This window comes from Siphateles boraxobius, unplaced genomic scaffold, assembly GCF_051911475.1.
Source record: "Siphateles boraxobius isolate OS27281-9 unplaced genomic scaffold, OSU_SipBor_1 12, whole genome shotgun sequence".
Lineage (NCBI taxonomy): Eukaryota > Metazoa > Chordata > Actinopteri > Cypriniformes > Leuciscidae > Siphateles > Siphateles boraxobius.
This window is the reverse complement of record NW_027508722.1, coordinates 35,041,892-35,067,631: the sequence shown is the minus strand read 5'-3', so window position 1 is coordinate 35,067,631 and position 25,740 is coordinate 35,041,892. Positions and strand designations below refer to the sequence as shown.

General features: G+C 42.4%; 3 gene segments (V, D, J or C); 1 reads left to right on the top strand and 2 right to left on the bottom strand.

The window, feature by feature from the left end:
• LOC143726759 (Ig kappa chain V-III region MOPC 63-like) overlaps positions 1-24,881 on the top strand; it is a 28,922-nt gene extending 4,041 nt beyond the window's left edge. Inside the window, 2 exon segments of the V gene segment in view lie at positions 22,736-22,774; positions 24,463-24,881. Coding sequence covers positions 22,736-22,774; positions 24,463-24,761 — 338 coding nt within the window.
• Positions 10,789-11,811, bottom strand: LOC143726785 (immunoglobulin kappa variable 4-1-like). The segment is given in 2 exon segments: positions 10,789-11,535; positions 11,622-11,811. Coding segments are annotated over 2 exon segments (390 nt in total).
• On the bottom strand, positions 21,351-21,971 carry LOC143726802 (immunoglobulin kappa variable 1-12-like). The segment is given in 2 exon segments: positions 21,351-21,769; positions 21,853-21,971. Coding segments are annotated over 2 exon segments (363 nt in total).
• Positions 24,882-25,740: the final 859 nt, after the last annotated feature.

Here is a 25,740-nt window from a genome sequence, read left to right as displayed (position 1 = left end):
ACTTTCCCATCTTTGTTGCCATATTCTTATTATTTCTCTATTAATTCTTGATCAAACTTCATTTCTTCCTAAAGGTCTCTTAATATCTACCAAGTCTTTCCTTAACGCTATTTTTGCTAATGTATCCGCTATTTCGTTTCCTACTATCCCAATATGTGCAGGCACCCAACAAAAATATACAATTATACACTCTATGTTCAGACTAAACAATAATTTATAAATTTCTACTATCAGATCTTCTCTGTCAGTTTTTGTTGACAATATACTTTTAAGTGCTGATGCAGAATCTGAGCAAATTACAGTCGCCATCCTATTTGTGTTAGTCTGCTGTAACCACTGCAATCCTGCTATTATAGCAGTCAGTTCTGCTGAATATACACACATTTTGTCACTCAACCTTAAACTTATTTTCATCTCAAATTTTGGAATATATACTCCTACTCCCACTTTTTGTTCGATTGTCATGGGTTTAGTGTGAAGTAGCTGTTTATATGAGTCCTACTGAGCATGTGCAGGTGATTATAATTGGGGTGATAATGATCTAGTGGGCGGAGCTGACAGGTCTGGTGATGTGGATGGCACTGAGACTGTGACAGGCTCTAATTATGGGACTGAGTCTGCGCAGTAATGAGAGTGAAGTGCAGAACAACTCATGTCGTGTGAAATAAATCATGGAAATGTAGAAATTAAAGTTAAAGCTCCAATCTTATCCCGAAAAAAGTCAGTTGGTGCCTCAGTGACTACTTTACCCAGAAAAGCTGTCAATCTCCTCTATCAATCATGTCGTCACACGCTCGCTTTTATAGCATTAAAAAACTACTTTCAAAAAACAAACAACTGAATTTACATCAACGTAACAAAAACTACCTAAAACGACAGAAACTATCTATGGAAAAAATAATTTGAAGTGTAAATTGATTGTTTAGTTTGTTACACATCCCATTCCATTACATGGAGAGGCCGGGGTTTATGAGCAGTGGCGGCTCCTGCAAAATCTCTCAGGGGGGGCAAATGTTTCAGATCAACTTTATCGCATGCTGACTTTTTAATAGACTTAACTTTAGGTTTTGAGCTGTGCAGGAATCAACTTAAAACAGGTTTTCTTTCGTTTCCTGAAAAGTAACGGTTTTGGCCATACAAGGCTTCCGTCCCACAGCGATGATTTGTGTGTGTGTGTGTGTGTGTGTGTGTGTGTGTGTGTGTGTGTGTGTGTGTGTGTGTGTGTGTGTGTGTGTGTGTGTGTGTGTGTGTGTGTGTGTGTGTGTGTGTGTGTGTGTGTTTGAGCAGCTGCAGTTTCAGTTTAGTCACTGTGACTCTGACTGACGGAGGTTTTTGTACGACTCTTTATCACTGTGTGCACACATAACCACTGTGGAAACTCTGACAGTAATAATGTCCAGCATCTTCAGTCTGGACTCCACTGATGGTCAGAGTGAAATCACTGTTAGATCCACTGCCACTGAATCTAGATGGAGTTCCTGACTGGAGGCGGTTTGTGTAATAAATCAGGAGTTTAGGAGCTTCTCCAGGTTTCTGTAAATACCAGCTAAGAGCGGGTTTTCCACTATAACAGCAGTTTGGATCTCTGCTAGTTTTACAGGTTACAGTGACTGATTGTCCAGTTTCATAGAGCCGCTCTGAGGGAGTTTGAGTCACTGTCACCTGACCAACAGATTCTGACAAGAGAGAAAGATTAGAAACCACGAACACCTTTACAGCCATATATCTTCACAACAAACATAATAAATAATGTATCTTGACTGACACAAACCTGGACATAATACTGCCAGCGTCCAGATCAATATGGTGATGAAAGTCATTTTTGTTGGTTGAAGGTTCAGTTATAGTGAAAAACAGTTGTTGATCATGTTTGGTGTTTGACAGAGTTATAAACACATGCAGAGCACTGAAGCGTGTGTCGCTCATGTAAAACACACTCTCTATGCAAACACTTCAGTAGTAACAGTGTTACAACCGTCTAGGGTCAGCCGCAACACAAATAAATGTGCTCTCACCCACAAAAATAATATTCAAACAAATATACATTTATTAACAAAAATATAGTGAAAACCAGAAACAAAGGGGTTAAATTCAGGAGTGGACAAGGCTAAAATAATAAGCAAAAATAACTAATTTAGTACCCTCTAAATTCCCTAAAAAATAAATAAATCACATTAAAAGAAAAATACAACGCAACTTCCCTAACTCCTTAACCCAAAACATAGAATAAACTTATATGCAAAATAAATGGCGTCACACTCCCTACTTCCCCTAAAATGAGTATTTACAAATAATATTATAAATATATTCTAAAATAGAAGTGACCAAGACAGGTTTACTGGTTAAAAGATAAGAGTTTCCAGATTTTGATTTTGGCTGAGGGCCAACACAATCAATTAAACTACGCTCAACCGGTTCTCCAAGTTCTGGGATTGGTTTTAACGGAGCTGGGGAAATAACGTGGTTAGGTTTACTGGCTAGCTGGCACGCATGACACGACTTACAGAACTTTGCTACATTTCAAAGATGGCCAAAAGAAATGTTTTAACAAATTATCATACGTTTTCCTGATGCCAACATGGCCTGAGAGTTCATGTTCATGTGCGAAGCTTAATACCTGTAGTCTATAAGGCATTATATTTCTTCCCACACTCCGTGAAAACCTACATCTCCAGTAGATTAAGGATTGTGTTGGAGCAGGTGCTACACATTGGATCACAATATGAACATGTAGACTACTCTGAATTTTATTTGTAATATATTTAATGAACCTACTATTGCGACAACCCACAACTTCTATTAGTAATGATGAATTTAAGAGATTATAGATGACTTCCCACAACATACAATAAATAAATGTCAGTCTATCATTACCATTCACACTGTTTTCCTAAAAGTGAGCAAGCAGACACAAACAGTGGCTTCAAGTAATGACAATCAAAAACAGTAAAATGCTGAGCGACCAAGAAAAAACGTCTCAGGTTACTATTGTAACCATAGTTCCCTGAGAACAGGGAACGAGACGATGCGTCCATCGACGCCATGGGAACGCCCCCAGCGTGACTGCGTCTGAAGCATCTATGTCAACTAGTCCAATGGAAAGAATGAGCGTCACGGGCGGGTGACGTCATGACCAGGATATGATAAAAGCACATCCGGTGCAAACCGGCATTAGCTTCGAAAATTGCCGAAGCAAGCCGATCACAGGGATGCAGGAAGTATGGCAGGGTGACGCATCGTCTCGTTCCCTGTTCTCAGGGAACTATGGTTACAATAGTAACCTGAGACGTTCCCTTACGAAGGGAACTCAACGATGCGTCCATCGACGCCATGGGAACGAGAATACCCAAAGCGCCAGACTTTCAAATGCCTGAGTGTCAGCCTGTTGTCACACTGCACCAAGCACCTGGGATCCTGGGGCAGCATCCAGGTCCAAGCTGTAAAACCTCATGAGTGTGAGCGGTGAGGACCAGCCCGCCGCATCACAAACGTCTTGGAGAGAACTCCAGATAATACGCTTAGAAGCCATACTCCTAGTGGAATGAGCCCTGACCACCAAATGGCTGGCCAGAAGACTCACAAGCAAGAAGAATAGTCTCGACTATCTATATGCTCAATAGGTTGGATTTTCTCGACAGAGAAGTCCGATGAACATAAGTGTCCAGTGCTCGCACTGGCACAAGAGGTTCAGCTTTTCCTGGTCCGAAAAATGGGGGAGGACAGAAACCTGCAGCACAATAGGCCTCGGAATAATGGTAGGCACCTTTGGAACATATCCATGTTTCGGGTAAGATTGCCTTGGCCATCCCGGTGCACTCAAGGCAGGTGGGGACCGAAAGGGCCTGAAGGTCTGACTCTTATAGGGACGAAATAGCTAGCAGAAAATAGTCTTAAAAGAAAGGAACTTCTCTGAGACCAAATCTAAGGGCTCGAAGGGAGCCCCAGATAGGCCTACTAGAACTATTGCAAGGTCCCAAGCCAGCACCTTAGTGCAAGTTGCATGCCTCAGCCTCAAAGTGCCACGAAGGAAACGAGTGATCAGGGGGTCTCGACCCAAAAATGTACTACCCACCAGGGCGTGGAAAGCCGCAATGGCCGCCACACATATTATACCTTAAGCGTGGAAGGACATAGACCTGATACAAAGCGTTCTTGCAGAAACTCGAATACTGTGTTTACTGAACAGTTAACCGGATCCCACTGACGCTGGTAACACCAAGAAGTGAAAAACTCTCGAAATAGTGAATATAGTTTCCTCGTAGCGGGAGCTCTGGAGCTTAGAATGGTCTAAACAACCTCGGTTGAGAGACCACTCTCTATGAGTTGGGCCCCCTCAGAGGCCAAACCCACAGTTCCCAAATCCCCTGCCGGGGGTGCAATATTGCATCCCCTGCCTGAGACAGAAGGTCTCTCCTGATCGGGACCTCCAAGGGAGGTCCGTCGAGGAGAAAAATTAGGTCCGCAAACCAAATTCAGCTCGGCCAGGGTGGTGCTACTAAATAGGCTTATTCCATCCTGGCGGATTCACTCCAGAACTCCTGGGAGCAGAGCAACGGAGGGAAATGCGTACAGACGTAGCCTCGGCCACGTCTGCACCATAGCATCCAGCCCCGAGGGGACTGGTTGAGTGAGGGATAACCAGAGTGGACAGTGCGTCGTATGCTGAGACGAGAACAAATCCACTTCTGCCTGGCCGTAAAACTCCCATATTTGCTCCACCGCCTCGGGGTGGAGTCCCCTGGCCTCAGCCCCTGCCTCGACAGGGTGTCTGCTCCAATATTCTGGCCCCCCCCGGAATATACACTGCCCTCAGACAGCGTAATTTCTTGAGGGACCAAAATAAGAGGCCACCAACGTGTTGTCTGTGGGTCAAGAACCAGAGTTTCCTCCATATAACCAAGGCGCGGGGATACTGCCGCGTGATCTTGATCGTAAGGAGTGGGTTTCCCCTCAGGGAGAACCCTCTGGTCCTGAGCCACCTCTGTAAAGGTCTCACGTACAGCAGGTCAAAGGGTATCACATTGGACGCTGCTGCCCTGAGGCCTAACAGTCACCAGAACAACACATGATGGCCCCTCAGGTCTGGGAGGAGATGTCTCAACGCATTGAAGACGACCATCATCTCTAGGCAATTCATGTGCCAAGAGAGATGATGACTCCTCCACAAGCCCTGAGCTGAGCGGCCTTCCAATACCGCTCCCCAGCCGGTGAGGGAAGCATCTGTCGAGATCACAACTCGATGGCAAAGAGCTCCCAACACCGGACCCTGGGTTAAGAACCAGTGTTTCCTCCATATAACCAAGGTGCGGAGACACCGCCGCGTGATCTTGATCATACGAAGTGGGTTTCCCCTCGGGGAGAACCCTCTGGTCCTGAGCCACCACTGTAAAGGTCTCATGTACAGCAGGCCAAAAGTTATCACGTTGAACGCTGCTGTCACAAGACCCAACAGTCTCTCTAACTGTTTTACAGTGCGTGACTGGCCTAGCCTCAGCTCTTTTGTGGCTGTTAGGATAGCAGCTACACGAACGGGCGACAGAGTGGCCCGCATCGTCACTGAATCCCATACCACACCAAGGAAAGTGGTTCTCTGTACTGGAGAAAGCACACTCTTCTTGGCATTGAGCCTCAACCCCAACATCTGCATAGGAGCGAGAACGACACCTCGGTGCCGAACCGCTAACTGTTCTGATTCCGCTAGAATCAGCCAGTCATCTATGCAATTCATAATGCATATGCACTGCAGCCTGGCGGGGCCAGAGCTGCGTCTACACGCTTCGTGAATGTGCGGGGTGATAGAGCTAGACCGAAAGGAAGTGCCTGATACTGGTGTTCTTTGCCCCAAAGAAAACCTCAGGAACCTCCTGTGCTGAGGGAGGATGGAGATATGGAAGTATGCGTCTTTTAGATCTATCGTGACAAACCAGTCCTCGGATCTGATTTGAGTCACGATCTGTTTGAGTGTCAGCATTTTGGAATTGAGTTCCAGCACCAAACACTCCAACAGACGAAGATCTAGTATGTGACGCAGCTCTCCATCCTTTTTTGGAACAATGAGATAACGACTGTAAAGACCCGACGCAATGTCGGGTGAGTACACCTGCTCTATAGCTTCCTTTGCTAACAGGGCCTTTACCTCTTGCTCCATTACCAGAGCCTGCTCGGGATGCACCACTGTGGGCAGCACCCCGTTGTAACGAGGAGGACGAGAACCAAACTGGATTCTGTATCCTTTCTCTACAATCTGCAGGACCCAATGAGAAATATTCGGCAGAAGCTTCCACGCTGCCAGAAAATTTACTAAGGGAACCAGCCTCTCGAGGCTGGTCTCTGGTGTTATCGAGACAGCCAATTCCAGAGCCTGAAACATAATGGCAGGAACTACCTGAACTGGCCGCTCTAAGGCCCCCCTCAGAGGGCGCGAAACCGATGCTGTGCCGCAGCATAGCATCAGCGACTCGCTGGAGACCGCTGCGCCCTGAAGCACCGAGGGTGGCAGGGTTGGCAGAACGGTCTCGTGAGGACCCCGAAATGGAACGGGCACCGTAAAATGAGGTGTACACCGCTCCACTTCGGTCGGGGCTGTCCTCACAGGCCTGATGCGTGAACATCAGGACCTTTTTTTCTTTTGAGCCGCAGCCTTCTCAGCGTGAAGAACGGTCCTCGGATCCGGCTTCTGCTTTGAAGGCTTTGGCTGCTGTGTTGTGTATGAGAAACTAGACGGCTGGAGCTGCTCACGCCCAGCAGCCCCAGGGGGTTGGACATAGCGAGGGAGAGATTATCTTGTATCTTTCTCTATGATTCCCATCAAATTGAGCCAGAGGTGTCTCTCAGTGACCACAAGGGCTGCCATCCCTGAGAGATAAATCTGTGGCCCGACGGAGTTCTCAAACCCCATCGGGCCAAACTCCCTCACTTCTGTCCAAATACCGCAGCAGGTCAGCCTGATATGCTTGTAGCACTGCTATGGTGTGCAAGCAGGCCCATGCTAGACCCACTGCCATATATGCTTTTCCCACTAGATTAAAAAATAGTTTTCTTTAATGGTTTAGTGAGAGAAGCCGACGCCTTAAGGTACAATACTGAACCGGGAGACAGATAGCTCGCAAGCGTCTGTTCTACCCGGGGTATTGCCCCATAGCCATACCCTCTTAACCCCCAAATATCTGAATATACATGAATGTGGGGGCTAAAAGACAAGAGGAGTAAGGCTTTTTCCATGATCTAGACAGCTCGCTGTGCAGATCGGGAAAAATGGAAGGCCCCGTGATGGAGGTGGAAAAACAGAGGGAAGGAAACTCGTTTAATCTATTTTATTTTTAGGACGAGTGCCCCCTTATTTCTGCTGGCCATAAATATTTAATTTATCTACAGCCTTAGTAAACACTTCCACCAGCTTATTATTTTTATATATATATTTTATATATATTCACTTTATTTTATATATAATATATAAACTATCATATATATATATATATATATATATAGGTTATATATATTTCTCATACGCTGGGGAAAGAGATGGCAAATTCACTTCCCCCATGATTGTGTCACTTTCAATGCCCAGCACATCTACCTCCTCGGAGGTAGAGCACTGAAGCATTGATTTCTCTCTCTCCCCGGGCGGAAGAGACCGCAGCGCGGGCTTCCGAGACCGGCGAGAGAGCACTGGATCCCTCGTGGAAAGGGAGGAGATAAGATCCGCGGACCCGTCTCCAACCCCGTAAAGAGATCCTATCCGCGATCCACAGGAATGCATTCTCCGCGCTGCCTCGGCAGACGCGGGACCTGTCACCCTGAGAATTGCGAGCCCGGCCACTTTCCTCGAAAAGTGACAGGCGGGAGCGGAGCATGCGAAGCGAAAGCTTCTCACAATGTTGGCAATCAGCCCCCTCGGAGGCTGATACCGCATGCTCTACTCCCAAACCCATCACACAAAGCTCGTGTGTGTCCCTACTCGTTAAATAGCGCGAGCAGGGAGAACACAGAGTTTGTGCAATTGTTTAGTTTCCATAAATATATATATCAGACAGACAACAGTAAATATAACAGACAGTTTGACACAGATCGCTTGCTGAGGCAACAGAAGCTAATGCCGGTTTGCACCGGATGTGCTTTTATCATATCCTGGTCATGACGTCACCCGCCCGTGACGCTCATTCTTTCCATTGGACTAGTTGACATAGATGCTTCAGACGCAGTCACGCTGGGGGCGTTCCCATGGCGTCGATGGACGCATCGTTGAGTTCCCTTCGTAAGGGAACAACAACAACATTGGAAAAGACACAAGAAAACAGATAAATATGTGAGTTGTACTGTAAATGGTATTGGTTTCAAGAGTTTTCACAATTTCTCTGAAATGACCCATTGTGTTTATTTTAAGAAATCCCCAAAATCATATTTTTGAGGGACATGGAAAAGTCTTCCATAAGTCTCCATGTAATTTTTATATTTCAAAGTAGAAAGAAAATGAAATGCATGTTTGGGACATAAAGATCCCTATCCCTTTATCCCTCTTATACTGTTCTGTTCAACAGAGTTAAGTTTGGGGCAAAACCATTTACAGTCCTTGTATTATTTTTTTCTATGCTACGGTATTTTTATTCTTTTTACTACATTAACGTGCATTTGGGGATGTGGACGAAACTTGTGATGTTGATCTGATTTGTAGCAATTTAATAGCAAACGCCAACAACACAGGAGACTGCATAAATATATTTCTAAATATGCAAATTGTTGGTTGAGGTTTCAGAATAAAACTGTAAACCCTTGATCTGAGTTTGCATGTTCTGATGCTCACATTCTTGTTCAAGAAATTAGTGGCTGTAGCATTTCTATCATAAAGATGTGGCCAAACATTACAGATTAAGTGCAATTAAACATTAGATAAACAATGGTTTGCTCTTGATGTAAAGTGTAACAAGTGTAACAGGGGACGGCGCTCTCTGCTGGCATTTCTGATAATCCATGATATACATATGTTTATTGTTTATACATTTCTTAATGTATTTTAATAGTGTTGTTCACTAAAGCAATATGATTATTTACTTTTGATACATTATTTGAACCAATTATTATTGCCTCATTGTTTTATGAATTTAAGTCAAAGGCTATTGTTCACTTAGATCTATCTTTATGACCAAAAAAAATATGTATGTTGTGATTAAAAGCCTATTTTCCAGTCATTTATTTTTTCATTGTAGATTTCTTCAAAATAAAAGGCTATTAAAATACTTTCTTGTCATATTCACCTGAAAACTATATCGCATAAAGTTTGATATTGTGAGCTATAGTATTCGCCCATTGTATAATCAAGTGTAAGTAAAATTCCATCAATATTTACCGAAGATATCAAAAGTAAAACTCAGAATGTCACATTCCAGAATATTATATTGATAGATTATAATTACTGAATTTATGTGTTCATCGTTAAAGTTGTTGTTAATAATTGTGAAAATGACATAAAATAGCAACGGATGGTGTATAATAAATTTGCACATAGTCTTTAATCTCTAGGAGAAAGTGAGGGATTTTTAACTTAAGTCATTTTTTAAAATTGTATTATTATACTTGTAAACGTTATAGAGATTACGTTAATGACATACAACTTTGTATACAATACACAATATGTAGAAATTTGAGGCTGATTTGGCTGTTGCTGAATGATGCTCATTAAAACTCATTCAGTCATCTGTCTTTTTCTCCCAGTTTATTTAACATGTAGGAGTAGACATTTCTCATTGATGACAAGTGATGGTTATTGTTAGTTTCTTATAAAACCATAAATAAAATAGAAACAATTAATGTAATACAAACACATTAGCATGTTTAAAATCATACATCTAAAATCAGCTTTCCCAAATTAAATTATTATGTAGGATCAAAGAAACTAAACAAACTAGAATTTAATGTAGCCCTATTCATAAATATCAAACATATCAAAATAACTTATTGTCAACAACTCAACAATTCCTCACAGGACATGTGTGTGTCAGAGAGAGGCTTCTTATATCCAAACACAGAGATTGGCCACAGGAATAATCATTCAGATTTGGTCAGTTAATCAAGTCACACTGAAAGGTTGCAGACTTTCTACACAACATGTATCAAGAACACATAGGAAAGTAAAAGAAAAAAGTTAACAATGATTGATAAGAAAGATAGAAAAAAACCATGAGGATAAGACATTAATATATTGTGTTGGTGACGTTATAGTGTCACGCGTCTGTGGTGCGACGTACTCCTTCTCTCACGTACAAATACACGACTGTCTCCTTCGGTAGGGAATCCAAGGCACTTTCCACACGCCATACAGGAGAAACACACACACACACACACACACACACACACACACACACACACACACACACACACACACACACACACACACACACACACACACACACACACACACACACAACAAACACACACACACACACACACACACACACACACACGCACGCACACACACACACACACACACACACACACACACACACACACACACACACACACAACAAACACACACACACACACACACACACACACACACACACACACACACACACACACACACTGGGAGTAAAACTGGGAGTTGTGGAAATATGATACACCGGTGTTTTGCCAGATGAGAAGTTTATCTATGTATCATCTTTTTAATCTTTTAATTCATTTAACTGTATCATATATCTCTTTTATCACTGTTTTAATTTCCCTTGCTTTTATTTTGTGATTATTTTAATTCCTTTCTGTAAAGCACTTTTGCCATAGTGTATGAAATGTGCAATATAAATAAACTTGCCTTGCCTTAAACTGAACTGTTGATCAAGGGCTACAATTAATACAGCAAGCTAATATAAAACTCTTACTGTCTGCAGTATATAGTATGAATACAGTGAATAATAAACAAATGACATGTTAGGATACTGAGTATTATGAAAATTAAGATCTATTATTAATAAAAGGCGGCAAATATGGCAAAGTGAAATCACTCAGATCTCAAATGTGTCACTGATCTATAAGAGCACAAAATCTCTTTCTGACCTCTATAATTATTAAGAGTGTCAGATTAATTTATATGGTTTTATTTCAGATGCAAGTGTGACGATGTTATTTCAGATCCTCCTTTGAGCAGCTGCAGTTTCAGTTCAGTCACTGTGACTCTGACTGACGGAGGTTTTTGTACGACTCTTTATCACTGTGTGAACACATAATCACCACTGTCGGTTTCATGATAACTCTGACAGTAATAATGTCCAGCATCTTCAGTCTGGACTCCACTGATGGTCAGAGTGAAATCACTGTTAGATCCACTGCCACTGAATCTAGATGGAGTTCCTGACTCGAGGGTGTTTGCGTAATAAATCAGGAGTTTAGGAGCTTCTCCAGGTTTCTGTAAGTACCAGAATAAACCTTCATCCCCATCATCCCATCTGTACACATCTGTGCTGGTTTTACATTTGATTGTCACAGTTTGTCCTGGTTGTTCTGCTGTTATTGAGGGACTCTGAGTGACGGTGATCTGTCCTCTACACTCTGAAACACACAACAAGAAAATACACTCAAAACTTTGACAATATACTTGAAGAAATAAATTAATATCAAACTTGTGCTCCACAAACCTTGAGCAAACGCTGTGAGAGTCCAGATGAAGATGATGATGAAGGTCATGTTGATGAAGATTGTTGTGTGTGTCAGTGATGAAGTGTTAAACTCACAGCACTATAAACACTCTCACACACTGAAGATCTGATCAATATGCAAACACACTCCACATCATTTCCCTGAAGACAGTCACTCATTAACAGACACAAAACACAATTACTGAAGTGAGAACAGAGTAAACATCAGTCTTATTCATAACATTCAATCTTTTACGGTAATTGCCAAATTGTTAAAAAGTGTATCATTAAGTTCTGAATACATTAATTAAATCTACAAGACCAACTTCAGTATATTAATCTGAATATCTACTGTGAGAATATTTTTTACTGTAGTTGGAGTGAAACGTCGCTGTTAATCCCCAAATTTTACACCAAATCCATGTGTGTTCCTGCAGTTTATGAACAGACATGAGGATCATCACACACACGAGTCTCTGTCAATCACTGAATAACTGAGTTTGATCGTGAGTCACACATGATATGAACATGTTAACTTTAATAAATTCAGTTAGTAATTCAGTAATGATGATCTTCATAAAGCCGGTGAAGTCAGTGATTTGATGTTGTGATGTTTTGATGGTGGAAACAGCATTCAGCAGAGAGTGAGGATACAAATGCAGTTTATTTACAAGTATAATCCAAAGTCATAGTCCATATCAGGCCGAGCGTCAAAACACACGTTATCAGTCCGAACAAAATCCACAGATGCAGACGAGAACGAGAAACCGAAGACTCAGACTGAGAGAATCACCAGAAACAAAGAGACTGACGAGAATGCAGACAGTAACACACACACCAGGACAAACAAGACTTCACACTGAATACAGGCAAAAGACATTTAATAGACAGTGATGAACTAAATGAACCAAGATACGCTGAAACAGATCAATAATGAGCAGCTCCTTTAAAAACAAAATATATTTCCCTATATATGAATGATCAATATATTAAATGGTTTAACAGTATATTTGAAAATCTACAGAATAATATATTGTGTTAATATATTACAATATATTGAATAATACATAAGGAATTGCCGCTTTTCATATATTGAAAAAATGTGACAGTATATTTACTAATATATCATAATGTATGTAATATTATATTCAGTAATACACTTCATAATATATAGATGTATATGTGATCAGATATGGTACTGCATTTGTAATATACTGCAGATATATTTACTAATGCAGCATAAACACACATTCACATTTATATGGGAACATATATGTGCAATATATGTACACAATAAAGGATAACACTTTGTAAATATTACATGTAATGCTATTTTTGTCTTCAGTTATACATATTTTACATGTATTAATATATAGCCATACATGGCAAATGCATATATTGCAGTATATTGACAAATATAAGCACTAGGTTTTTCATTTATGGAAATGTATTATGTAATATATTCCCATATATTTTTGTTCCAGAAGGGGGAGTTCTGGGAAATGAAGTCCGGGAATAACAGTCTCTGGAGACATAAGGTGTGTTCGACTTCATGCAGCTCTGCGCAGACCGATCGGTGGCTGACTTGAAGCAGTGCATGCCGGTTAGAAATTTTGTCCGACTTGATGCAGCGCCGACGCCACATGACTGTGACGTATGCCATTAAAGTAGCGTGAGAGCGATTCAAGAGCAGCCGCAGGACGCAGCCAGCGCAGATTCTCAAGAGCAGCTGCATGAGCTCTGATGACGACACAACTGTTCCACGATTGGCCGGATTCACCGCATAACAACGATCACATCTGTTTCGTGTTTATTCTCACACCTTTAATTCCACTAGAGCTCACAAATCATTTTTATAACTATTTTCATGTAGTCATGATGTTATATTGTTCCCTTACGAAGGGAACTCAACGATGCGTCCATCGACGCCATGGGAACGCCCCCAGCGTGACTGCGTCTGAAGCATCTATGTCAACTAGTCCAATGGAAAGAATGAGCGTCACGGGCGGGTGACGTCATGACCAGGATATGATAAAAGCACATCCGGTGCAAACCGGCATTAGCTTCTGTTGCCTCAGCAAGCGATCTGTGTCAAACTGTCTGTTATATTTACTGTTGTCTGTCTGATATATATATTTATGGAAACTAAACAATTGCACAACTCTGTGTTCTCCCTGCTCGCGCTATTTAACGAGTAGGGACACACACGAGCTTTGTGTGATGTGTTTGGGAGTAGAGCATGCGGTATCAGCCTCCGAGGGGGCTGATTGCCAACATTGTGAGAAGCTTTCGCTTCGCATGCTCCGCTCCCGCCTGTCACTTTTCGAGGAAAGTGGCCGGGCTCGCAATTCTCAGGGTGACAGGTCCCGCGTCTGCCGAGGCAGCGCGGAGAATGCATTCCTGTGGATCGCGAATAGGATCTCTTTACGGGGTTGGAGACGGGTCCGCGGATCTTATCTCCTCCCTTTCCACGAGGGATCCAGTGCTCTCTCGCCGGTCTCGGAAGCCCGCGCTGCGGTCTCTTCCGCCCGGGGAGAGAGAGAAATCAATGCTTCAGTGCTCTACCTCCGAGGAGGTAGATGTGCTGGGCATTGAAAGTGACACAATCATGGGGGAAGTGAATTTGCCATCTCTTTCCCCAGCGTATGAGAAATATATATAGCCTATATATATATATATGATAGTTTATATATTATATATAAAATAAAGTGAATATATATAAAAAATATATATAAAATAATAAGCTGGTGGAAGTGTTTACTAAGGCTGTAGATAAATTAAATATTTATGGCCAGCAGAAATAAGGGGGCACTCGTCCTAAAAATAAAATAAATTAAACGAGTTTCCTTCCCTCTATTTTTCCACCTCCATCACGGGGCCTTCCATTTTTCCCGATCTGCACAGCGAGCTGTCTAGATCATGGAAAAAGCCTTACTCCTCTTGTCTTTTAGCCCCCACATTCATGTATATTCAGATATTTGGGGGTTAAGAGGGTATGGCTATGGGGCAATACCCCGGGTAGAACAGACGCTTGCGAGCTATCTGTCTCCCGGTTCAGTATCGTACCTGAAGGCGTCGGCTTCTCTCACTAAACCATTAAAGAAAACTATTTTTTAATCTAGTGGGAAAAGCATATATGGCAGTGGGTCTAGCATGGGCCTGCTTGCACACCATAGCAGTGCTACAAGCATATCAGGCTGACCTGCTGCGGTATTTGGACAGAAGTGAGGGAGTTTGGCCCGATGGGGTTTGAGAACTCCGTCGGGCCACAGATTTATCTCTCAGGGATGGCAGCCCTTGTGGTCACTGAGAGACACCTCTGGCTCAATTTGATGGGAATCATAGAGAAAGATACAAGATAATCTCTCCCTCGCTATGTCCAACCCCCTGGGGCTGCTGGGCGTGAGCAGCTCCAGCCGTCTAGTTTCTCATACACAACACAGCAGCCAAAGCCTTCAAAGCAGAAGCCGGATCCGAGGACCGTTCTTCACGCTGAGAAGGCTGCGGCTCAAAAGAAAAGGGCAGCCCCAACCGGGGTGGAATGGTGTACACCTCATTATACGGTGCCCTTTCCATCTCGGTGCCCTCAGGGGACCGTTCTGCCAACCCCGCCACCCTTGGTGCTTCGGGGCGCAGCGGTCTCCAGCGAGCTTCTGGCGCAGCGTCAACTCGACATTGCGTCGGAATGCGCCCTCTGAGGGGGGTTCGAAAACAGTCAGTTCGGGTGGTTCCTGCCAGTATGCTTCAGGTCCCCGAACTGGCTGTCTTTATTACACCAGAGGCCAGCCTCGAGGGGCTGGTTCCCTTGGTAGATTTTCTGGCAGCGCGGAAGCTACTGCCAAATATATCTCTATGGGTCCTGCAGTTAGTAGTAAGAGGCAGATTTGGTTCTCGTCCTCCAGGCTACAACGGGGTGTTGCTCACGTTAGTGCATTCTGAGCAGGCTCTGGTAATGGAGCAAGAGGTAAAGGCCCTGTTAGCAAAGAAAGCTATAGAGCAGGTGTACTCACCCGACATTGCGTCGGGTCTTTACAGTCGTTATCTCATTGTTCCAAAAAAGGATGGAGAGCTGCCTCACATACTAGATCTTCGTCTGTTGGAGTGTTTGGTGCTGGAACTCAAGTCCAAAATGCTGACACTCAAACAGATCGTGACTCAAATCAGATCCGAGGACTGGTTTGTCACGATAGATCTAAAAGACGCATACTTCCATATCTCCATCCTCCCTCAGCACAGGAGGTTCCTGAGGGTTTCTTTGGGGCAAAGAACACCAGTATCAGGCACTTCCTTTCGGTCTAGCTCTATCACCCCGCACATTCACGAAGCGTGTAGACGCAGCTCTGGCCCCGCCAGGCTGCAGTGCATATGCATTCTGAATTGCATAGATGACTGGCTGATTCTAGCGGAATCAGAACAGTTAGCGGTTCGGCACCGAGGTGTCGTTCTCGCTCCTATGCAGATGTTGGGGTTGAGGCTCAATGCCAAGAAGAGTGTGCTTTCTCCAGTACAGAGAACCACTTTCCTTGGTGTGGTATGGGATTCAGTGACGATGCGGGCCACTCTGTCGCCCATTCGTGTAGCTGCTATCCTAACAGCCACAAAAGAGCTGAGGCTAGGCCAGTCACGCACTGTAAAACAGTTAGAGAGACTGTTGGGTCTTGTGACAGCAGCGTCCAACGGGATAACTTTTGGCCTGCTGTACATGAGACCTTTACAGTGGTGGCTCAGGACCAGAGGGTTCTCCCCGAGGGGAAACCCACTTCGTATGATCAAGATCACGCGGCGGTGTCTCCGCACCTTGGTTATATGGAGGAAACACTGGATCTTAACCCAGGGTCCGGTGTTGGGAGCTCTTTGCCATCGAGTTGTGATCTCGACAGATGCTTCCCTCACCGGCTGGGGAGCGGTATTGGAAGGCCGCTCAGCTCAGGGCTTGTGGAGGAGTCATCATCTCTCTTGGCACATGAATTGCCTAGAGATGATGGTCGTCTTCAATGCATTGAGACATCTCCTCCCAGACCTGAGGGGCCATCATGTGTTGTTCTGGAACAGTGACTGTTAGGCCTCAGGGCAGCAGCGTCCAATGTGATACCCTTTGACCTGCTGTACGTGAGACCTTTACAGAGGTGGCTCAGGACCAGAGGGTTCTCCCTGAGGGGAAACCCACTCCTTACGATCAAGATCACGCGGCAGTATCCCCGCGCCTTGGTTATATGGAGGAAACTCTGGTTCTTGACCCACAGACAACACGTTGGTGGCCTCTTATTTTGGTCCCTCAAGAAATTACGCTGTCTGAGGGCAGTGTATATTCCAGGGGGGGCCAGAATATTGGAGCAGACACCCTGTCGAGGCAGGGGCTGAGGCCAGGGGACTCCACCCCGAGGCGGTGGAGCAAATATGGGAGTTTTACGGCCAGGCAGAAGTGGATTTGTTCTCGTCTCAGCATACGACGCACTGTCCACTCTGGTTATCCCTCACTCAACCAGTCCCCTCGGGGCTGGATGCTATGGTGCAGACGTGGCCGAGGCTACGTCTGTACGCATTTCCCTCCGTTGCTCTGCTCCCAGGAGTTCTGGAGTGAATCCGCCAGGATGGAATAAGCCTATTTAGTAGCACCACCCTGGCCGAGCTGAATTTGGTTTGCGGACCTACTTTTTCTCCTCGGCGGACCTCCCTTGGAGGTCCCGATCAGGAGAGACCTTCTGTCTCAGGCAGGGGATGCAATATTGCACCCCCGGCAGGGGATTTGGGAACTGTGGGTTTGGCCTCTGAGGGGGCCCAACTCATAGAGAGTGGTCTCTCAACCGAGGTTGTTTAGACCATTCTAAGCTCCAGAGCTCCCGCTACGAGGAAACTATATTCACTATTTCGAGAGTTTTTCACTTCTTGGTGTTACCAGCGTCAGTGGGATCCGGTTAACTGTTCAGTAAACACAGTATTCGAGTTTCTGCAAGAACGCTTTGTATCAGGTCTATGTCCTTCCACGCTTAAGGTATAATATGTGTGGCGGCCATTGCGGCTTTCCACGCCCTGGTGGGTAGTACATTTTTGGGTCGAGACCCCCTGATCACTCGTTTCCTTCGTGGCACTTTGAGGCTGAGGCATGCAACTTGCACTAAGGTGCTGGCTTGGGACCTTGCAATAGTTCTAGAAGGCCTATCTGGGGCTCCCTTCGAGCCCTTAGATTTGGTCTCAGAGAAGTTCCTTTCTTTTAAGACTATTTTCTGCTAGCTATTTCGTCCCTATAAGAGTCAGACCTTCAGGCCCTTTCGGTCCCCACCTCCCTTGAGTGCACCGGGATGGCCAAGGCAATCTTACCCGAAACATGGATATGTTCCAAAGGTGCCTACCATTATTCCGAGGCCTATTGTGCTGCAGGTTTCTGTCCTCCCCCATTTTTCGGACCAGGAAAAGCTGAACCTCTTGTGCCAGTGCGAGCACTGGACACTTATGTTCATCGGACTTCTCTGTCGAGAAAATCCAACCTATTGAGCATATAGATAGTCGAGACTATTCTTCTTGCTTGTGAGTCTTCTGGCCAACCATTTGGTGGTCAGGGCTCATTCCACTAGGAGTATGGCTTCTAAGCGTATTATCTGGAGTTCTCTCCAAGACGTTTGTGATGCGGCGGGCTGGTCCTCACCGCTCACATTCATGAGGTTTTACAGCTTGGACCTGGATGCTGCCCCAGGTTCTCAGGTGCTTAGTGCTTAGTTACAACAGACTGACACTCAGGTACTTGGAATTCTGGCGCTTTGGGTATTCTCGTTCCCATGGCGTCGATGGACGCATCGTTGAGTTCCCTTCGTAAGGGAACGTCTCAGGTTACTATTGTAACCATAGTTCCCTGAGAACAGGGAACGAGACGATGCGTCACCCTGCCATACTTCCTGCATCCCTGTGATCGGCTTGCTTCGGCAATTTTCTAAGCTAATGCCGGTTTGCACCGGATGTGCTTTTATCATATCCTGGTCATGACGTCACCCGCCCGTGACGCTCATTCTTTCCATTGGACTAGTTGACATAGATGCTTCAGACGCAGTCACGCTGGGGGCGTTCCCATGGCGTCGATGGACGCATCGTCTCGTTCCCTGTTCTCAGGGAACTATGGTTACAATAGTAACCTGAGACGTTTCATGTTTATCAAAATAAAACTGATTAAAAACGTTGATTCCACTTCATTGATAGTAGTAACTTTATTCTTGTTCAAACAGACGCTGTATAAAGCAGTACATAAAGTATTGAATGGAAATGTCTCTGAAACATCTGTGTATTTTGCAAATATTGCATTTATTTCACTTCACCTGTGGTAAAGTATGCAAACACCACGTGAGCGGTCACCAGAAAGTGTCCGACTTCATGTCTCTGTTTGCAGCTCCTCCCGCCTGCACGCGGCAACTCTCGCCGATCGGTTACATCCAGCCGCAGCCGATGTCGAACACACCTATACAGACGGTTGGTCTGGGAACGCCCCGTCACGTGATGTGAATTTAGCCCATGGGGGAAAACATTGCCTTGGCGCTAATTGAAATACACGCGACAATCATGCCAAAGAGTTGCTGTGCCATCTTCTGTACCGCCAATAAACAAACAAATTATGAATTGAAGTTCTACATCCTTCCTAATAAACACACAGAACCGGAAAGGAGGACTTTGGCTTTGTTGTAGTACAAATTACATTATTAATACAAATAAGTGTCACATATAAAGAATCAGTATAAGTATAATGAACCACATACCATGCCATACAGTCGCAGCGACCAGTCAGGATGGCCAAACCCATTGGTAAAAAAGGTGTGAGCCTCCAGGGACTGGTAATTTTTGAGATTACTGTGTGAGTAGATCCCTGTGTGATATAGTAGTGGGTGTTAAACTCGTATTAGGCAGTGGGCCAGATTTGTCTACATCCCTTAAGAAAAAGAACTATAGTAATCCTATAAGATTTATATAGTAGTGTATAATACTTATGTGATGTTCTGTAATACCTCTATAGTACTTCTATAGTAGGCTATGTCCCAAAGTACTATAGTATTATAGTATTCCTATAGGATTACTATAATATTTTGTCCTAAAATACTACAAGATTCCTACAGTTGTTTTTCATAAGCGTTCACATTAGCGTTATCAGCTGAAGGCTCGCTTGATAGGCCAATCGCTACGTAATGACGCGAGCCGTGAACCTATGGAGTAGTTCGAGGTCTACACTCAATACAGACTGCAGTCTGTGAGTTAGGGATCACTGTCAGCACAGTCCCTCGGCAACTTCGTACTACTGATCACCGTTTTACAAAAGGATTAATAGTTTGGAGTGAAGCATACGTACAATTAGTAAGTGACAAGGTTTTATGGAGTTATAGTATGCAACATATACGAAAGTTGATTGAGTTATAGGCTAATGTTACCGCTACAGCTACCGCCATGTCTTACCTGGAGATTCAACCAGATAACAAAATATTTCTGGAAACGACACCTCCGGCCATTTGGTTGGGTCATTGACCCACTTTTTAATTAAATAAGGGCAATCATAACCTATTGCAGTTAATTTTGCAATGTACTGTTGCCGGTCGGCAGGTGTCAATGACTCGCAATACGACATTTTTGTCATTCAAAAACACACGATGTTCGCAGTGTTTTCCCCCCCGCCCCCAACTATGACTAGTTGCCGACTGTATGCATTGAGGGACGAGGCTTCGTCTGCTGGTACAGAAGGACAGATGTTACAGATGTTACAGATGTTGATCTGTGTGAAGTTCAGTTAGTGAAGCGTTCAGGAGGTTTTTCTTCTGCTGATCTATTAGTTTATTTCACTGTGATTCACTTTCAGCAGCGACACCAAACTGATGATGTTATACTTTATAGAATATATACATACAAACCAAAATGTATTCAGACACCTTCAACATTTCTCTCATTATCACAGTTTATTCACTATAAAATGGTAATAAAATATGACAAATATTAAACTGTGTCAGAACAAATTCATCTTGATAATGTCAGATAACTTTGAGCAAAACATGGTCAGGTAAAAGTGTCTGAATAATTTTTTTGTCCCAAATTTTTATCAAATTTACTGGTAGTCACTGTATGAAGAATTTATGGGTATAATATGTGTAAGTCTACTTTATTTTGCTATCCTTACTTACATAAATGAACTATAGTGTCCTGCACACACAAAAAAATATAAAAAAAGATATCTGGTGTCTGAATATTTTTTGGTTTGACTGTAGAAAAGATACACTATTAGAGAGAAACTAAATAAGCTACAAAAGAATTGTGAAAAGTGTGTATGTGTGTGTCATTATATTAAAACTCATTAAATAAAATATAATTGTCTTTGAGTTCTTCTTTGTGTAATTTTTGTTTCAGGTCTTTCATTAGATCAGGGCTTTAGCTCACATTTGATAAATAAACTTCAGTCAGTGGAGCATGAAAACACCTGCAGAAACATGATGAAACAAGAACATGCAGACAAATTAAAGATATAGTGTTAGATAAATATAAGATTAAGAGTGTTATAGATTAATTTAAATATTTACAGTAGCATGTGAATAATTAAAATGCTTTCTATTTCAAGTAATACCAATGGCAATCCTCACTGTTGAGTGTGTGTGTGTGTGTGTGTGTGTGTGCGTGCGTGCGTGCGTGCGTGCGTGGGTGCGTGCCTGCGTGTGTGTGTGTGCGTGCGTGCGTGCCTGTGTGTGTGTGTGTGTGTGTGTGTGTGTGTGTGTGTGTGTGTGTGTGTGTGTGTGTGTGTGTGTGTGTGTGTTTGAGCAGCTGCAGTTTCAGTTAAGTCACTGTGACTCTGACTGACGGAGGTTTTTGTACGACTCTTTATCACTGTGTGAACACATAACCACTGTGGAAACTCTGACAGTAATAATGTCCAGCATCTTCAGTCTGGACTCCACTGATGGTCAGAGTGAAATCTGTTCCTCCAGAACTTCCTTTCCCACTGAATCGACTGAGACTGTTATCATAGAGTTCATCTACCAGCTTAATGATGAGTTTAGGAGCTTCTCCGTGTTTCTGCTGATACCAAGCTAAACCCCAGCCATCTATCCCAGGATCAGTTTTACAGTTTATAGCGGCTTCTTGTCCTTCAGAAACAGTCACAACTTCAGGCTGAGTCACAGTGATTCCTCTGGATGCTGTTGACAACAACATTATATGAGTTTCATCAAATGAAATGAACATTAAAGACTCAGAAATGACGAGCTTTGACTTCTGTTACCTGGAATAAAAGCTGTCAGAATCCAGATGAAGCCGCTGAAGAGATTCATGGTGTTTGATGGGTTTGTACCGTGGTAAACAGCCGTGTGTTATAAAGTGTGTGAGTCTGAAGGCTATAAACACTCAGAGAGCTGAAACACGTGCCGATGCAAAGTGACTCTCTGAGCAAAAACCAGCTGGAGGAAAACACACATGAACATGAACATGCAGACGAAACTCATCCAGTTTATGGTCTTTAATGTGTTTTATTCTCATGATCCGATGGAGTGTGTTTTCACTTCTTTACAAGTTTAGAAATCATTTCTTCTTTATTCTGCATGAGTCTCTGGTTCAGAGTTCAGACTTTCTGATGAATAAAGTGACAGAGTTTCATCACTAAAAGAAACGAGTATTTCACTGTGAACTCCATGAGAGGTCAAAGGTCATTCCAGAGGTCACAGGTCATCAAAAGTTATTCAAATGCTTTGAGAAATACATGATCATTTTGAATTTAGATGTGTAATGATCAGTACAGAGTCTTTCTGATTATATTATTCATTTATAATAGTTTTCATGCATTTAGAGACATTTAGAGATGATGAGTCTGTTTTTGTGAAAGCCCCTTCAGTTCAATAATCATGATGTAGAGAAGATCTGCTGTTGAGTCTCATATGAGTGTGTGTGTGTGTGTGTGTGTGTGTGTGTGTGTGTGTGTGTGTGTGTGTGTGTGTGTCTGTGTGTGTGTGTGTGTGTGTGTGTGTGTGTGTGTGTGTGTGTGTGTGTGTGTGTGTGTGTGTGTGTGTGTGTGTGTGTGTCGTTCGTCTCTTTCTCTGTTGGAGTGTGGGTTCATTTGAGTGTGACGGAGGTTTTTGTACGACGCTTTCACTAGAATGAAACACTGTGGTGGACTTTCGGTGGAGGAACTAAACTGACGATCAGAACCTGTGAGTCTTTCTTAAATTATCTAATGAAACTTAATGATGTGTGTGTTTTTAAAAGGAGGTTTAATGTTATTTAACAGCATTTGGCAACAATATTCTTAATTTATTAAGAAAACATATTATTGAAAAGCTTTACCATTTCAAATCTTATTTTTGAAAAATAGGAGAGGCCGCACTATGCATATATTATTTTTATTTTATTTGCACAGATGCGTTTCGGAGCAAAATAAAATAAAAAGAATATGTGCATAGTGCGGCCTCTCTCCTATGTTTTGTATGTTAATCATCCAGGCCAGCACTCTTAAAGTTTATAAGTATATTGAGTGAAGCCTGCTCCTATCCTCACTTAAATCTTATTTTTTGTCAATTTTCTTCAGAAAACTTATTTATATTTATGCATACAGTATATCTTAAACTTGATAAATTCTAAAAAATTGGTAACTTTTACGGTAAGAAAAAGATATATATTACAGTTTTCACTGTATACAGCAAAGGAACAAACAGTTTACCAATTAATCATTTTTACCATAGCATTTTTAGTCTTTGATTTTTATAATTACAATTATTTTTTACATTGCATATTTAGTAATAGTCAATATTGATTTAATCTAGAATATTTTGAAACTAAACTCAGGATAATGTCTATGAATGAAAGCAGTGCGGTGAAACTACAGTAAAGATGAATGGATTGCACTTACTGCATTACCATCAGACAAAGAGAAATTAGTTAATGAGCATTTTAAAAATCAATCATTTAAACTATTAAGTTTGCTGATGATTATGATTTTGTCTCAACGGAAGAATTAAAAAAATAATAATTGAAAATCTGCTAAAAAATACGATTTATTGTGAGTAACAAAATAGAATAATATTTTTAAAAATTAACTTAATGCTGAAAATATTATTTTTATATTATTTTTTTTCTAAATCTTATGAATAAATCACAATGTATTAATCAATTTTCATGTGGACAATGTTTTTAAAAATTAGATTAAAATGTTCTGTAACTTAACTCTGAGAAAATTCAAATGAGTATATTTTTCATATATTTACATTTTATAATTCATATAAATGTTTTTAAATGTCATTTTTAATTTTACACAAATAATTTAACATCTTATTATTGCTAACATTCAGTTCATGTCATGTATTGACTGCAGCAGACACTTTCTATTCAATTATTTCTTCATATATCATTTTGTCTATAATTCTTGGTAAATGTTACCTAACTATTAAGGGCTTTTTAAATGCATGAAACAAAAGTTTTATAATACAGTCTAAATAAATATTTTTTTGGGGTCATCAGACAAAAAGAAACTTAGATGAAGACCATTTTGAAAAATTAATCATTTAAACAATTTAAAATATTAAATTTGCTGATGTTTATGTTTATGAGTATCTGAATAGCAGAATATTTTCAAAATACAAAATAATAATGAAATGATCATTTAAATTTATTTTCTAGATCTTATAACGACATCACAATATAATCATTAATTTACTTGGACAATGCTTTTCAAACTCATTCTGGGGATCATTATAAATGTAACTTGTATATTTAAAGTGAAATGATGGTGATTCTCCATGAATGTGTGTGTGTGTGTGTGTGTGTGTGTGTGTGTGTGTGTGTGTGTGTGTGTGTGTGTGTGTGTGTGTGTGTGTGTGTGTGTGTGTGTGTGTGTGTGTTTCAGCCGGGCCCTCCGTGTCTCCCTCCGTGTCTCTGCTGGTCTCTGGAGACTCCTCCGCTCTGCTCTGCCTGCTCAGCTCTTACTCTCCACAGGGGGCGACGGTGAGCTGGACGCTGGACGGGTCAGAGGTCACCGAGGGGGTTCAGACCAGCGCAGAGAGCGAGCGGGACGGTCTCTACAGTCGCAGCAGCGTCCTGAGCCTCAGCAAAGCACGCTGGGAAGGCGCACAGCGCTTGGTCTGCAGAGCAACACATGCCGGAGCTCCTCACGACGCCTCGTTCCTCAAGAGCTCCGAGTGCTGATGTTTCTCCAGTGAAGACCAGCGTATCTGAGCGTCACGTGATTTACAGCTCAATACTGAAGCAGTCTGTCAATGTGCTGCCATTGCTGTTCATTCAATAAAGCTTCATCTGAACGCCTTACATGTGTGTGTGACTGCATCATTGATCAGTGTGTCGTTGCTTCAAAGTCCTGCACTAAAGTTTCAGCTGCTTTTGATTGATTGTAATAGTTGGGAACAGCTGCATTCAGCAGTAAATGTCAAATGAAGCTCTTGGGGTTTGAACATGGTCACTGGAGACGAGCTGCTCTATTCTGAGACCATCACAATCACTAAACCTGACAATGCAAATGAGATTTTCAACTGAAACGCTCTGAACTAGAACAGTTTCACTTCTGCTTATGGATTCATAAGTCAGTTTGTTAATAAGATTTCATCTTTATGAGTTACATGTTGGTTCATCACAACCCACACTATATTCACACATGTGTATAAACAAACTGTAATCTTTAATATAAAAAACGAACTATGAATAAATTTCATCTGTACATGGATGTGTTAAATTGCACACAAAAAAACATCAGTATGAAATGTTTAGATGGTTGAAATGTTGATATTGATCCAATGTTTGAAAAAGCTGTTATATACAGCACTGTTAAATTACACAATAAAAATAAAATAAATGGGATTTTTTATGGTGGTCTACGGTGACCGGGAGGGGACATGTTCGGTTCACTTATTTTTGTCGTGGCCACAACATATAAACTTGTGGGAACATGATATTAAGTCGTGGGAAGGTGATAATATCTCGTGGGAACGTCATATTAAGTCGTGGCCACGAGATCATTTTGTTGAGGTAACGACATAATTATGTCGTTGCCACGCGATGCAAAGTCGTAGCCTCGAGATCATATGTTGAGGGAACGATATATTTTTCTCGTCGCCACGACTACATATTTTGAGAGAACGACATCTACTTGTCGTGGCCACGAGTTATGTTG